Here is a 14,502-nt window from a genome sequence, read left to right on the forward strand (position 1 = left end):
GAGGTGGCCAGTAAGGTGTCTCTCCCTTCGATTGCCAACCTCCATCTTCAGCTCAGAATCCCTCAACCCGGATCTATCTATAGATGGATGCAACTGCAAATAGCGAGGTATGTTGAAGATGAAGGTATTTGCAACAGATGAGGGATTGTCTTGCAGGCCGGGGGCCCCCGAGAGTCGCAGAGGGCGTCAGGTCATTTTGTAACTCGATGGTTCACATATGCCAGAAATATTTGCACTCTGATATGCCTCTCTCTGGTTTCAGATTTAGGAACATTCCAATGGTTCAGGAATCTGAAGGCTCCAGGCAGACAACATTTATAGTCACTTGGGGAACCTCTGCTTTAAATATTCTCAAAGGACAGGAGGCAAGAAGGCATTGTGCAGCAAGGAGCTGCTTCAGCTTGGCTGCTTGACTCCACGGGATTATCACTCCTCTTCTGCTGCAGGGAGGAAGAGAGCACAAACCCTGGAGGTCACGGTGCCCATCCTGCATCCAGGCACAGCGCGTATGTGAGATGAGGATGAGCCAGAAGGAAGTGAGGGTATCAGATGAGAACTTGGGTGCGTTTCCTGGACATACTTGGAGAGGAATTACCATCTGTAGTCCAAAGCCTGTCTACTTCCTTCATGCCCTATTTTGTCCCCCTACCCCTCGCCAAAGAGGTTGCCATTATTAGGATCCTTGTCATCTGAGGTTAAAATAAGACCAGTTCAAAGTGAGGAAACATTATGGGCAGGCAGCCTGGCCCCTGCTTGTTCTTGGAGCCACACACAGCCTGAGTTCTCCAGGCAGAGTGGCTCTCCTAGAACGTCCAGTCCCTTCTGCTGCCTCCACAAGCCTTCCTCAGCTGCCCTAGATGCTGCTCTGCCCCTTTCCTCCAAGAAGAGAACCGCTTCTCCCCCAGCTTCCCTGACAATTCATCCCAGTGTCCCCAGAGCCCTCACTGGCAGGAAGCTTGAAGTGCCTGATCTCTCTCTGGTTTGCAGTTCAGCCTTACACCCTCTCACTCTGCCGTCTCTGCCCTTTGAGGACAGCTGCTCCCCGCTGACCTGTGCAACCCATGTAGTTAGTGGCCTCTGAATGGAAAGATAATTGGAAAGAGGCAGAATGGGAGCACACATCAATCTTGCTGGTTTGACAACTGACATTCTTATAGGCAGATTCCCGCAGCGATGATGCTAGGAGAAAGAAACCTGATGCTTTGAAATGCCATTGCTATGAGAATGTATATAAAGCTGTATGGATATACAACAGTGCGCACAAACTCCTACCCTGGCCTTTTCCTGTGCACATGGTCACATTCCACAAGTGTCACCGATACCTTCTCTCCGGGAGGGAGGTCAGAGCATGGGATCAATTGCCATTCTAAGGTTGCTGACTGCAGCCCTGGTTTGAATGGGCTACATGCCGTGGGGTCCAGTGGCTGAGGGAAACAACTGGGATCTCCCCAAGCACAACATAAACCTGATTCAGAAGCCATGGAGGGCAAGGGGAGTTATTCGCTTGTGCAAAATTCCAATAGAACAGATGCTGCTTTAAATCCGTGAGCCTTCTTTTGCGGGTCCTTATATCCTGGGAAGGAAATGAGTGACAGTCATGGTGGGGGACACCTTGCTGCCCCGCTTTACCCGTCCGTATTTGCTCAGGGCGATGTAGGTCCCTCGGTACAAGTCTGACTCATAGGCGTTGTAATTGTTGGGCAAGAGGGTTTCTCTGAACTTGCATTCTTCCTGGAAGCTGGGCTGCGAAAGACACGGGCAAACAGCAGAGACTGGGTTACAAATGAGTGCTGCAGACGCCAGCTGGGCCGTGGGCAGTAGGCCCCCCTGCCAGGTGCCCCTTCCCTTCTCTTTGTGAGACAACCACTGGGAGGTCTGAGCATCCTGGGTGGACAGGACGGTGAAAGGTTAGGATGGGAAGAGGCTGCAGGCTCTCATGGTTTCCTCTCCCCTTCTCTCCTTTACGATAAGGAAACCAAGGCCCAGGGACACAGGGGATGATGGTCTGTGCCACATGGGGCAGAGCTGAGGCTCTACCACTCAGGTCTCCTGACTTCCAGAGTGCTTTCTACGAAGTGCCCAGATGGTAACTTGTTCCATTCAAAGAACAGACCAGGAAATGACACGATAAGCTGTTTTCTCAAGTCCACTGTGAGAGGGAGTCTACTGGAGCAGGAATGAGAGCCCAGGGTGCTATTTCGTGACTTTTCTACTTCCTAGTTGTGTGACCTTGGGCAGGTTCCTCCCCTTTCAGCCTCAGTTCTCTTTTCTGCAGACTGGTGGGGGAAGAAGGAGAGAGGTGGTTGGTGGAGGGGTAGGAGACATAGGGGATCTCTTAAGCCCTTTCCAGCACGGTTTGTCTCTTTCTTTCTGCTTGTTGTTCCTCAGTCTGTCTTTCCTGGTTTAAGTCTCAAGGTTTCTATCCCTCAAAAAGGCCCATTCTCAGTTTTGACTTTGAGCCTAGAAGGTGTCTGGTACCTCCTAGACCACGGGTCCCCCACCCCCGGGCTGTAGACCCGTACCAGTCAGTGGCCCTTACCAGTGCAGGACCCGGGCTCTACAGCAGGAGGTGAGTGGTGGGTGAGCGAAGCTTCCTCTGTTTTCCAGCCACTCCCCATCGCTTGCATGACCACCTGAGCTCTGCCTCCTGTCAGATCAGCAGTGGCATTAGATTCTCGTAGGAGAAAGAACCCTGATGTGAACTTTGCATGTGAAGAAGGATCTGGGGTTGCCTACTCCTTTTGAGAATCTAATGCCTGATGATCTGAGGTGGAACAAACCATTCCCCATGCCCCCATCCCTCACCCTGTCCATGGAAATAGTCTTCCATGAAACTGGTCCCTGGTGCCAAACAGGTTGAGGACTGCGGTCCAAGGCATAGTTCTCCAGGGACACGCAGGAGCAGAGATGGTGAGGAGCAGGAGTTTTTACGGGGAAAAGGACCTGGTTCCCAATGTGACAGGTGATGCCAAGGAGCCTGGGACCAACAAAAACAATGGCCCTTTCCATGCTAATTTGGGGCCCTTTCCATGCTAATTTGGTAGAGGAGTGTGTGTGGGACACCTGTTCAGAACATGAATGCTGGACTTTGTCTCACATGCACAAATTCATTCCCAGTACATCACCCCAAGCCCTCCTCTTTCCTCTGCACCCTGCCTGGGTGGCTGTCCTGAGGGAGTGTGCAGGGATTTCCTGCTCTTGTGGGGGAAGCAGCTGGGTCGGGGCTAGAAGAACAGAGAGCGAGGTGGGAGCCAGAGACCCGGGATCTACTCTTGAAAAGAAATATAGAATGAGAAATGGGTGGAGGATAATTTCTGACTCTTTCTTGCTCGGGTATAAAAAAACCCCGCTCGATGGCTGCCAGGCTGTGCCAGAGGTGTCCTCTACCTTCTGTAACGGAATCGTACTGCTAGTGTCCCATCTTGCTGGCAGTGTAGCTGGACGAGAACCTCTTGCCGTTCTGAAGGCTGGTAAGTAGCTTGCTCCTCAGGACCCCAAGACTCCCAGAGCCCTTTCAGTGGACCCCTCTGGCAACATTTAGAATAGCCATACTTTCTTTCCCAATAGACTCCAAGATCCCTGAGATGAGGACTGTGTCTTGCTTGGTACATGATGCTGAGTGGATGGTGGTTGAATAAAGACAACATGGCTGGTTTCGGTGGCTCACACCTGTAATCCCAGTACTTTGGGGGACGAAGGCAGGAGGATCACTTGAGCCCAGGAGTTTGAGAGGAACCTAGGCAACATATCGAGACCTTGTCTCTACAAGAAAAAAAAAAAAAAAAAAGCTAAGCGTGGTGGTGTATGCCTGCGGTCCCAGCTACTCTGGAGGCTGAGGTGGGAGAATCGCTTGAGGTCGAGGCTGCAGTGAGCCATGATCGTTTCACTGCACTCCAGCCTGGGTGACAGAGTGAGACCCTGTCTCAAGAATAAAGAAATAAGTAAATAAGGACAGCACTGAAACGTCAGGAGACCCCTGCATGGGTGGCTCTTTCAAGGTAATGTGAGTGTGGGCAAGGGGACAGCCTTGCCTGTGGGAACACAGGGAAACTCCCTCATACATTTTTCCCCGTCGTCTTCTCTCACGCTCGCAGCCTGTTAACAAAGCACTTTCACCGATGTTAACTTGCTTGAGATCAATGTGAAGGCGTTCACCAGCCATGTCAACAGGTTAATGCCAGGCCAGCGGATGGGTTTTCATAACTTTCCTGTTTTCTTGTTAGGGATGCTCAGTGAATATTTGTGGATGAATGAAGGGATGTCCTAAAGGTAAAAAGGATGAACTAATCAACATAGGTCAAGAACATATTTGTGGCCGGGCGCAGTGGCTCAGGCCCGTAATTCCAGCACTTTGGGAGTCCGAGGCGGGCGGATCACGAGGTCGGGAGATCGAGACCATCCTGGCTAACACGGTGAAACCCCGTCTCTACTAAAAATACAAAAAATTAGCTGGACTACAGGCACAGTGGTGGGCGCCTGTAGTCCCAGCTACACAGGAGGCTGAGGCAAGAGAATGGCGTGAACCGGGGAGGTAGAGCCTGCAGTGAGCCGAGATCGCGCCCCTGCACTCCAGCCTGGGGGACAGAGCGAGACTCCATCTCAAAAAAAAAAAAAAAAAAACTTTGTGCCACAGCTTTGAGGTTAGACTGATGACAATGGCCTCTTACTTAGCTATGTGAGCCTGGACAAATCATTTAACCTCTAAAGCTTCAATTCCCTCATCTGTGAAGCAAGAACAGTAAGAAAAATTATGTCATAGAATTGGACTAAGCATTAATTGAAATAATGCATGGGAAGTCCTGGGAACAATGCTTGCTAAATAGTAGAATTAAAAACAAATTAGTAGTAGTAGTATTATTCTCCAAGTAAATCATGAACTACTTTACATTAAAAGCCTCAAAAGACTGCCTTACCCTGGATCACCAGTCCTGTAAGACTTGCTGTGGGTTACTGGACAATTTAGCTTTTAAGCTCTGCAGTTTTTGACGGAGTGCCTGGGAGACAGTGAGCTTGCATGGAAGAGCAGGAAGCGAGAGAAAGGGCAGAGGCTGGCGCTGGCTCTGAACCACAGCCCCTCATTAGGAGCCTCTCTGGACCCTGGTTTCTTGCCCTGTGCATGGGGCATAGAACCTGTCACAGGACTTCCCTTGTTGGTGGGCAAGCTTGGGAGCAGCAGCACCAGGAAAAATTCAGCTCGGGACTGATTGAAACATTCCAAGTAAAGCTACGCGAATGAGAAGTCCAGTACAGGTCAATGAACAAAAGAGTCCGGCGGGAGATCCCAAAACATACATGGATGTAAAATAAAATGAATCTGACATGAATATAAAGTAAAAGTGGTATTTTAAATCACCAGAAAAAACATGGTGTTGGAACAACAGAATGGCATTTTATTATAATAATAATAAAGTTTGGTGTGTATGACTTTATCCCTTACATCAAAATAAATTCTAACAGGAGCAAAAATTTAAATGTAAAAAAGAGAACCATTAAAATCCAGAAAAGGGTTTTTTAAATAAACTCAGAATCAGGAACATCTTTCTAAGCAGGACAAAGAAAAAAATTAAAGCCATTTTAAAAAAATAAGTAAATTAGTCTTCTACTTGAAAAATATTACCTTAAATAAAATAACAGAAATGGCAAACTGGATGAAAATCTGTATATACACATATGTCAAAGAGTACATTTTGTTACTATATTCAGAACCCTAAACTCACCAGAGAATGAACAACATTTATAAAACAGAAGATTCCCAGGAAAAGAAATATCAGTGGCATGTGAGCAGAAGAGAATATGCCTAATAAGAGAAATGTAAATTATAACTGCGAGATCACATGTTTAGTGGCCAGATTTCAAAGAGAAAAGCATTTGACACTCTGCTCTCATTAGTGAGGGCGTAGAAAGTAGGAATTCTCATTTAATGTCCTCCGATGTGTACACTGTTATAATCTCTATAAAGACCAATTTGGCCGCATCTACCAGAGTAAAGGAAGACTAAGCAACTGATCAGCAATCCTACTACTAGAAATTTATCTTACTGATGTATTCCCACACATGCACAAAAGTTACTACAGTATTAAATAACAAAAGACCAAAAACAATGTTCTATTAGGAGAGGAGTAACTGAGGTGGCTCAGGCCTGTAATCCCAGCACTTTGGGAGGCCAAGGTGAGTGGATCACGAGGTCAGGAGATTGAGACCATCCTGGTCAACATGGTGAAACCACATCTCTACCAAAATATAAAAAATTAGCCGGGCGTGGTGGTGCACACCTGTGGTCCCAGCTACTTGGGAGGCTAAGGCAGAGGAATCTCTTGGACCCGGGAGGCGGAGATTGCAGTGAGCTGAGACCACACTCCAGCCTGGCGACAGAGCGAGACTCTGTCTCAAAAAAAAAAAAAGGAGTGACTGACTCAGTTATGGTAGATCCACATGATGGAATTCTACAAGCCTTGAAAAGATAAGAAGCCTCTCCGTACTGACATGAAATGGCCTCAAAGATACATTGCTAAGTGAAGACACAAGGTTTGAAAAAGTGTTAGCATAGTATGCTCCTGTGTGTGTGATTTTAAAAAGATGGTAGCAGTGCGTGCACGTTGTGCCTAGGCTATTTCTGGAATGATATACTGGGATGATACACTGGTAACTGTGGCTGCCTCTAGGGAGGGAATTCAGTGGCTTCAAGACGATGATAGGTGTGAGGCTTTCCGTAGAATATTCTGATACCTTTTCTCCTTAAAACAAGTTCATGTGTCACCTAGTCAAGTAAGTACATTATTTAAAGTGGGAAGGGAATTTAGCGTAGCAGATGGGCCAGGAAACAAGTGAGAAAACATTTTGATCAGAAACGGGTGGTCTCCTCCTTGTTGGGTCACAGCCCCTCTCCACCCACCAGCCTCCCCCCTGTTCTAACTTTGTATGTTCCTGGAGAGTAACCCGCCCAGTCAGTTCCAGAGAATTTATTTCTGATCTGGATGGTGGTTAAGGGAGAGGTTTCATGTGTTGTTTGCAAGCTCTAGAGAGGAAATGAAATCTTGAGGTGGAGGAAGGGGAAGTGGGAGGAACTGAGTGACTTGGGCAAGAAACTCTGAAACCATTGCCTACTTCCCGGTGCCTAGAATGTGTGCATTTGAGAACCCAGGCTCTTCTAAACGTCTGGGCCTCCTAAAACATGATTGTTTAAGCGTGCGTGGCCACGGATGTATAGATTGTAGTTTGTTTTTCTGGTCGTTAGATTTTGGATCATTCAAATCCACTCCCCCTCAACGAACACACGGTTTTTTTTTTTTTTTTTTTAAGTTTACGACTTTTTTTTTTCTTTCCATTCTGCTCTTTTCTCTAGCCTGTCTCATATCTCTGGCCTTCCCCAGAATCCTATACAAAAGTAAAGTGAAAAAAGACAACTAGTAGATGAAGCTTGTGTTAGAAGCCCTACCCTTCCCCTTGCTGCTCTCTCTCCACCCTCAGCACCCCCATCTGTGGCACGAAGGGGAGAACGTGCATTTTCCCTGAATGCTTCAGGTTGATTGGATTTTCCTGCTGCCCAGAGTGATGCTCAAGACCCAGCGCCTTAATTCATCTTCATCAGAGCCCTGAGCTTTGAGTTCTCATGGCTTGGGAATGTTGGCTCCTCAGGTCTGGTGAAGAACGCCCCCAAGCCAAGTGAATGCCATGTTCGTAAAAGCAGCTACCGTATATGATTACTTGGACAAATGAAAATCATTCCACTGGGTCACATTTCCTGGGCCTGCCGGGCTCAAGCCCCAGCGTGACAATGTCTTCCATTCCATGTGGGTCTATTCAGACTTATGTGCATTTGGCACTCGCTATGGAGAAGGGCATTTCGCAGAGGAGCAAGCACATCCATGGGGTAGAAATGCCCCTAAAAGTGTGAGGTGGACAAGACAGCCACCCTCTTGCCTTTAGAGCTAAGTCACCTGGACCAGTGAGGATCTAATCCTGCATTTAAACATCTTCATCCTGTGACTGCTGGGGCCATTTGTCCCTGTTCCTCCTGGGAGTGGTTGGATGGAGAAGGATGGGGTGGAAGGATGTGGGCAAGAAGGAAAAATAAACCAACTCTTTGTCCTAAGACTTTCTTCTACAGCCCCTGACTGCTTCTTTTCCTGTCTTTAGCTGAAATACCGTCAGCTCTGAAGATGCCTCCATTTTCCAACTCTTTTTCCTAGCACACAATTGCACTGTTGATTTAGGAATGTTGGAAAGTTTTTCATCCAGTGTCTCATTCTTCTCACTCCTGTGCAGCAGTTTGTAGCAGGCAGGGATTTGTATGCAGGGCCTCCGGCCCCTCATAAGGGCATGCGCCGCCCGCTGCTCTCCAGGTCCATCTCCCAGCACTTCCTCATGGTGGGTGTCCTTTGTCCCATTCCCTCAGGAGTGCTGTTTTCTGCTAGAGTGGCAGCTGAACCAAGGCAAAGCTGGTCCTCCCCTCCCGCAATGCAGTGCCCCAGATACTAATCAAAAGTCTCTGGAGAAAATCAACTTTCTCCTTTGCACATTGTCATACTGTTGACGAAAAGCATGTAAATGCAGTTATTCTTAGTAAAACTGAAATCACTTGAAAGCATAACTGAGTTGCTGGTATCTTTTGGCTAGTGTGTATTCTTCTCGACCTAAAGGATTCTGATAGAACCACTGTCAGGTGGAGATCCTTGATGTTTTGTTTTCTGCATTTTAAAGGAGACCCAAGGGGGCTAGAATTCACTGATTCCTGCCTCATCCTGAGAAAGCAGAGGTCCAGGCCCAGAGAAGCTCAGTGACGTTGCCCAAAGTAAGACAAGTAGCTAGAGGGTAGGTCGGCCAGGAACTGGAACTCGGGTCACGGAGCCCTGAGACAGGGCTGCACACAGCTGTGGCTGGACGTGTGACCCTGGAGACCCGGTGTCTACAGCTGCAAAGGGAGGATGAAGATCAAATGCACCTCCTAGGGGTGCTGTGAGATCATGCTCGTAAAGCCCTCTGCAGCCTGTGCAGCCTCACACAAGCAGTAGGCCAGTGCTCAAGGCAGGGCAGGGCAGCTGTTTATATTGTCTAAAGGAGGGGCCCAGCAAACCGTCCTGAGCCTCCCCACCCCTCTTTCCAGGAGACAGACATGTGTGAAGCCACTTCTAGCCAGGTTTTCTTGGCCCTTATTCTCTGCCCACGAGTTGTTCCCTTGTCCCCCTCATCAACACCTCAGCCCCAGCCCAGTTTCCCTCCCCCACCCATGAGAAATCCCATGTAGTGGCAGTAGCAGCTGAGCCTGGGAGATGAGGCCGCTCAGAGGGCTTAAAGGGAAATAGTGTGAATGAAATCATCACCAGCGGGAGTCTTCCTGGCTCCGGGGATCAGTCGGCAATTGTTTTTTTAGACTGTGATAACGGCCTCTGAGGGGCAGAGAGGGAGGGGTAGAAGTCGCTCAGGAGCATCTGGTCCTGAGCCACACGAAACGTCAGGTGCCCCAGGCTTGGGGCACAGCTGTCCAGCCCCACTCTCTGTGTGCAGGCCCGGCTGGCCCTGAGGTCCAGCGAGGTGAAGCTCCCACCCTGGAGAAGATGCTCTTTGGCCAAATGCTACTGAGGGTGAAGGTAGGAGGGGTGGGAGGGCAAAGGTGAAGGGGCGGGGTCCTTCCTCCAGAAGTTCCCCGTTCTCCCGGACTCTGCTCATGTAGTGAGCCCAGCAGTTCATCAACCTGCTTAACTCCCTTTAAAGTCATCCGTCAATAATGGTGCTGCAGAGTGAGGGCTGGGGCTGGGGTGGGGTTTTCAGGCACTGGGAGTCAGCCTCCTTTCCCTTTCGCTATGCTGAATGCTCTTCCCCGTTTCGCGGCGCTTTCTCTGATGGTTAAATCATATATTCCCTTCCCCAGCCTTTCCCAGCTTCTCCTTCCAGGGCCAAGAGATTTAAAGTGGGAAGTGGGTAAATATCCTCTCTATTTGTGCATTTTCTCCTCCCCACAATTCAATTCCTTTCTGGGTAGGAAGAAAACAGTAGTAAATAGCTTGTTGATAAAGGTGACAAGGAGAAAGAAGAGTTTATGAAATTTGTGCTTTCTCCCAGGAGACTTACTTGCTAAAACGTTCCTTGCTTGCATGGAGTCCCACAGCCAACAGCCCAAATTCCCGGCTTTCCTGATGCTATGGGGTTCCGGGCATTATGCAGGCTGGAAAGAAGGGGTTCTTTGGAATGCTGCACTCTCCAGGGGGGGAACCTGCTCCACCAAAACCTGGTTGGCCCCAGGCCTCTTCCTATCCTCACCACCACTTTTCCAGAGAGAGTAACAAGGACATGTCTCTTCTGTCTCATCTCACCCACTCTCCAGCTCTCAGGTTCAGCGGAACACGGGGAGTGGGTGGTACCCTGCCCTCCAGAGGCCATGTAGCCTGCTGTCCCCCAAGCCTGCCTATGCCTCAGAAACCCCTGGCAAATTTAAAATACAAAAACAAACGGATTTCCAGGCCCACATCTCAGCTCTGTTGAATAAGAATCTCCTAGGTAGGTACCTGGAAATGCATACTTTTAACACGTTTCCAAGGTGATAGAGATGCAAACTGTCCACAGACCTGTGTGGGAGACCCACTGATTTGAATGCATGCCATATGTCCACATAAGCCAACCCGGACTGAGAGATGTTAGCACTAAAGATGATGGGACGGAGGCCACATGGTGAACCCGTTCTTGTATTTCATAGATCTCCTATGTTGCGTCCCGCCTGGGACCCAGTGCCAGTCCTGGGTCTATTTCTTCCCATCCCAATCCTCAGTTTATCCTCCAAGGGGCAGTAGATCAGCCCTCCACACCCTTCCTATAAATAACTTTGATATTTTTTGAGGCCTGCTCTGAGGTCTTCCTTTTTAGCTGGCTCATTTCTGTCAAAGGAACCCTCCAAGTCTTCAGCTTCACAGGGATGTTTTCCCACCATCTTTTGGAATAAGCCAAATGATGGGCCGAGGGCTGTAGGAAGGAGTAGGTCAGTGAGAGAGCGGAGGTTTTGGTCAATGTGCTTAGAAGTTGGTGGCATTAACCCAAGTGCCAGCGCTGGCGCTCCCAGGGGTGACCTATGGGGGTGGGGATGGGAATGGGTGGGACTGGTAGCTGCCTAAAGTGTGTAATGGGTAGGCTGCTTCTCCAGCTTATACGATCAGAGACCAGAGGATTGAAAACGCTAGCGCAGAATCTCAGCACACTGATGAGGATGAAAACAGCTTCCCATTCCGCTCTTTCTGTGGCGTGCTAGGCCGGGGCGTCTTGCAGGGCGCGTGTCATGGAGCAGCACACCCAGGCAGAGAGAGGGGCTTGCTCTCGGGGCCTTGCCAATGCAGGGAATCACACCTGCCCGCAAGCCGGGATGCCAGAATGCAGGCTTCCCTCTGGCCCACGGGCTCCCTGAGCTGTGGTTTCTGTTTAATCACACGGACTTCATCCAGCAGGTGGGACAGAAGAAACACCGGCCAGAGCGGAGGACAATCACCCATGAGGCTGAAGAAGCAGAAGCTGCAAGGCCCCTCCCTTTCACAGGCTCCTTTTAACAGCCTTTCCTTTCCCATTTAGATAGTCACTTCTCTACTCAGAAATTCATATTATTTTCTTCAACTGTGTAAGCATCAAGCCTTGTAAACCTGGCACTTCCCCGGCCTGGTGAACTCACCGTTGCGTACAATCTTCCTTTACTGTTCATGGCAACGAAGAGGGCACTTCTCACTCCAAAGAGACTCACCACACCTCGCTCCACGGTGGAAATTTCCAGCAGGCCTGACAAGGAAAGGGGGGCCACATTACCTAAGGCTCATGCAAATCAGAGTGGGAACTTGAGCTGACAAGGGCATCTCAGTCCATCCCCATTCTCATAGAAAACCCGACTCTCCATCACCCCATCCACGATCCCTCTCACTCTAGAAGACCCTGGCTGCTGCACTCATCAAGTGCTGCCATTGTGCTGTTAAAAATCCAGTTCTGCAAGGGAAAGTTCTGATATCAGAGTTAGGGACTGCAATGACCCCTTAGCTACGTATTTAAGACGAGCTTTGAATCTGGGCTTTCATTGACATAATTACTTGAGGTCCTTGACTTGAGTTAAAAAATACATTCTGATGATGACAATTCTTAATGTGTACTCTACATGTTTCAACAAATCTTAACCCCCTTAATCTTGAACACACAGCAGCCACACCATGGCTGATGGCTTTCTTGGATCCTGCAGCCCCTATCCTTTCTGGGATAGGAGACTAAACAAACAGCAAGCTGACAACTTGCAGGATAAGAACCTGGGGACAGAGGGAGCTCGTTGAAATAAAAAGACGGATGTGCTTCAGTTGGACATTTTGCAATTAAATTTCCTTTTCTTCTCCAAGAAAGAAGCTGAATAAAAATCAGCTTGTGTCAAATTTGATCCAAGTATACTAACTCATTCTCCCTACCTCTGCCTTGCAGGCTTCCCAGACTAATGGTTCCCAGTGGTCTTACAAGGCATCAGATGGGCCAGTAATGCTGAAATAGTGCCACGGAGGATCTAACCAAGGTGATGGCAAGGAACGCCAGGATGCTCGGACCCCAGTATACTGAGCCTGCACCCAGGTAGAGTCACGTGGAATCATCTAAGTGGTGAGCAGCATTTCTGTCCCCTTTATAGTGCATCCTGTCCACTAGAGCGATGGCCCCTTCACCTTTTAGCCTGGCATGAGCCCAAGCCCCCAAGCGTCCCAACTGGCTGCAGCTGGCACTCACTGTAGGCGTTCTCCTCGTGGGTCCCGCTGATCCGGCCGTCGGGGGGCACCTGGAGGTGAAAGCCGATGCCCACGTTGCAGTAGAGCCTCCGCTGCCGCTTGATCCCCACCAAATAGCCACTTTCCCAATTCACCCCGGCAATCTCTCCAGCTAGCCCGGCACGAGACCTGGACAGCAGGGTGCCCCAGCCCCTCGAGTCCAGCAGTGTGTTGTTGGCACGGGTGCCTGCAGGCGAGGGCACCACCATGCCCACTAGGATGCCCAGGAAGACGAGAGCCCACAGCGTGTCCCGAAGACGTCCTGCTCCCCGGAACATAGTGATGAATAGCCTCTGTCCCAGGGCCATCCACCTTGCCTCTCAGGCACGTGGTCAGAATTAATGGCCCTAAAAATACCGCCCTTCTTGTTTTTCTCCCTCCGGCATGGCGGCAGGGGCTTATTTTTGGAAGGCAGATGAAGGCTGCTGACGTGAAACCAAAGCCTGCATGGGGCACTCGGGTTGAGAGCAGAGGGACCCAGGCTGAGCCGCGGCCGGTAGAGACCATGGCTCGGGGACGCTCTCGAGCTCGCCCGCTTGCTCCGTTCCGAGTTGATGATATTTGGTTTGACCTATCTTTATAGTTGGTTCAGCAGCCCGGCCCTCCCCTCCACCCATCATCACCCTGACGTCAACCCGCCCGGCTCACTTATCCAGGGCTGTAACATTAACCTGCTCTTGGGCCTGGCCGCCTCCCCAGACCCCCATCACCCTCCACGCTCCCCAGGGGTTCTGGGAGCCACTGTCATTCCAACTATGAGGCAGGAATGAAGTGAGCAGGGAGCATCTCTGCGGGAGGGGGGAAGCTGGCTGGGGGCCCAGGGAAAGAGAGAGGCGAGAGGCCACCCAGGACCCATACTGGGCAGAAGTTCTTTGCCTGGCAGCGCCGGCTTCCTTATTTAGAGGGCAGTAGGTAGAGGCAGGGATGGGAAAAGGCTGGTGGTGGTGATGACCGTAGCCTGCAAGTCACCCTCCAGAGCTTTGCATGGAAACAGCTGGTGGTGGAGGGGAACACCGAAAGGCCAAACCCTTTCAGCAGGAGGGCACAGAACTTCTCAGCGGGTGGGGATGGGGGTTGTTCAAGGAGCTTTACGATTGTGGAGGGAGGGAGGGAGGGCAAGGGCAAGGTTTGCCTGCTCGCTGTGCTGGTCCCGGTATCCACCTGGGGTGGAAGTAGTGTCTGACCTTTGACATAGCCCCCTGGCCATTCTCCTCCCTGGATTTATCCCTGGCGTGTGACTGATATGATTCCCATTTCACAGATGAGGAAGCTGAGGCTTAGAGAGGTTAAATGACTTGCCCAAGTTACCACAGCTAATAAGTAGCAAAGCCAGAACTTCTAAGGTTTGCCTGAGTCGAAAGCCTGTGCATGTCTCATGTTTTCAGTGGAAGCTGGCTGGCCCGCAGAGTCTATTTAGCTCCTTAAATGCCAATAGCACATCACAGAGTTATTTCAGTAGCATAAAATGATTCATTTGTTAAAAAAAAAAAAAAAAAACTTGAGTGTCTTTGATGTACATGTATTTGCAGATAACTTCTGTATTTGCAGATAACTTTTGCTGGGCTGATATTACATTCAGAAACTAGTGAAAGTATTTCTGTCAGGAAGTTATTCCTACACTCATTTTTCCTTTTCCCATATTACTTTTAAATAGATTACATGTCTAACTGAAGTGAGAAAAAGATGTAAAGCTACCAGAAAACCCACCCCACAAATTGCTATACGATATAAGAAGGAACTA

At 49.5% G+C, this 14,502-nt stretch overlaps 1 protein-coding gene across 1 annotated transcript; it reads right to left on the reverse strand.

Moving 5' to 3' along the window:
• Nucleotides 1-1,493: 1,493 nt before the first annotated feature.
• Nucleotides 1,494-13,113, reverse strand: FGF6 (fibroblast growth factor 6). Its single transcript, XM_023202072.1, has 3 exons — nt 12,724-13,113; nt 11,648-11,751; nt 1,494-1,743 (listed from the first exon to the last, which is right to left on the reverse strand). Exons 1-3 carry the CDS (start codon nt 13,067-13,069, stop codon nt 1,567-1,569), a joined length of 627 nt encoding a protein of 208 aa, XP_023057840.1. The 5' UTR covers nt 13,070-13,113; the 3' UTR covers nt 1,494-1,566.
• Between the last annotated feature and the right edge of the window lie 1,389 nt (nt 13,114-14,502).

Source organism: Piliocolobus tephrosceles, chromosome 10 (genome assembly GCF_002776525.5).
Source record: "Piliocolobus tephrosceles isolate RC106 chromosome 10, ASM277652v3, whole genome shotgun sequence".
In the NCBI taxonomy this organism is placed as follows: Eukaryota; Metazoa; Chordata; class Mammalia; order Primates; family Cercopithecidae; genus Piliocolobus; species Piliocolobus tephrosceles.

Excerpts from the sequence above, each read along its gene's own strand:
- FGF6 (XM_023202072.1), bottom strand. The coding sequence starts at position 13,069 with ATGGCCCTGGGACAGAGGCTATTCATCACTATGTTCCGGGGAGCAGGA. Across the intron at positions 11,752-12,723 it reads CCACGAGGAGAACGCCTACA|GCCTGCTGGAAATTTCCACC; the intron begins GTGAGTGCCAGC and ends TTTCCTTGTCAG. Across the intron at positions 1,744-11,647 it reads AAGGAAGATTGTACGCAACG|CCCAGCTTCCAGGAAGAATG; the intron begins GTGAGTTCACCA and ends TGTCTTTCGCAG.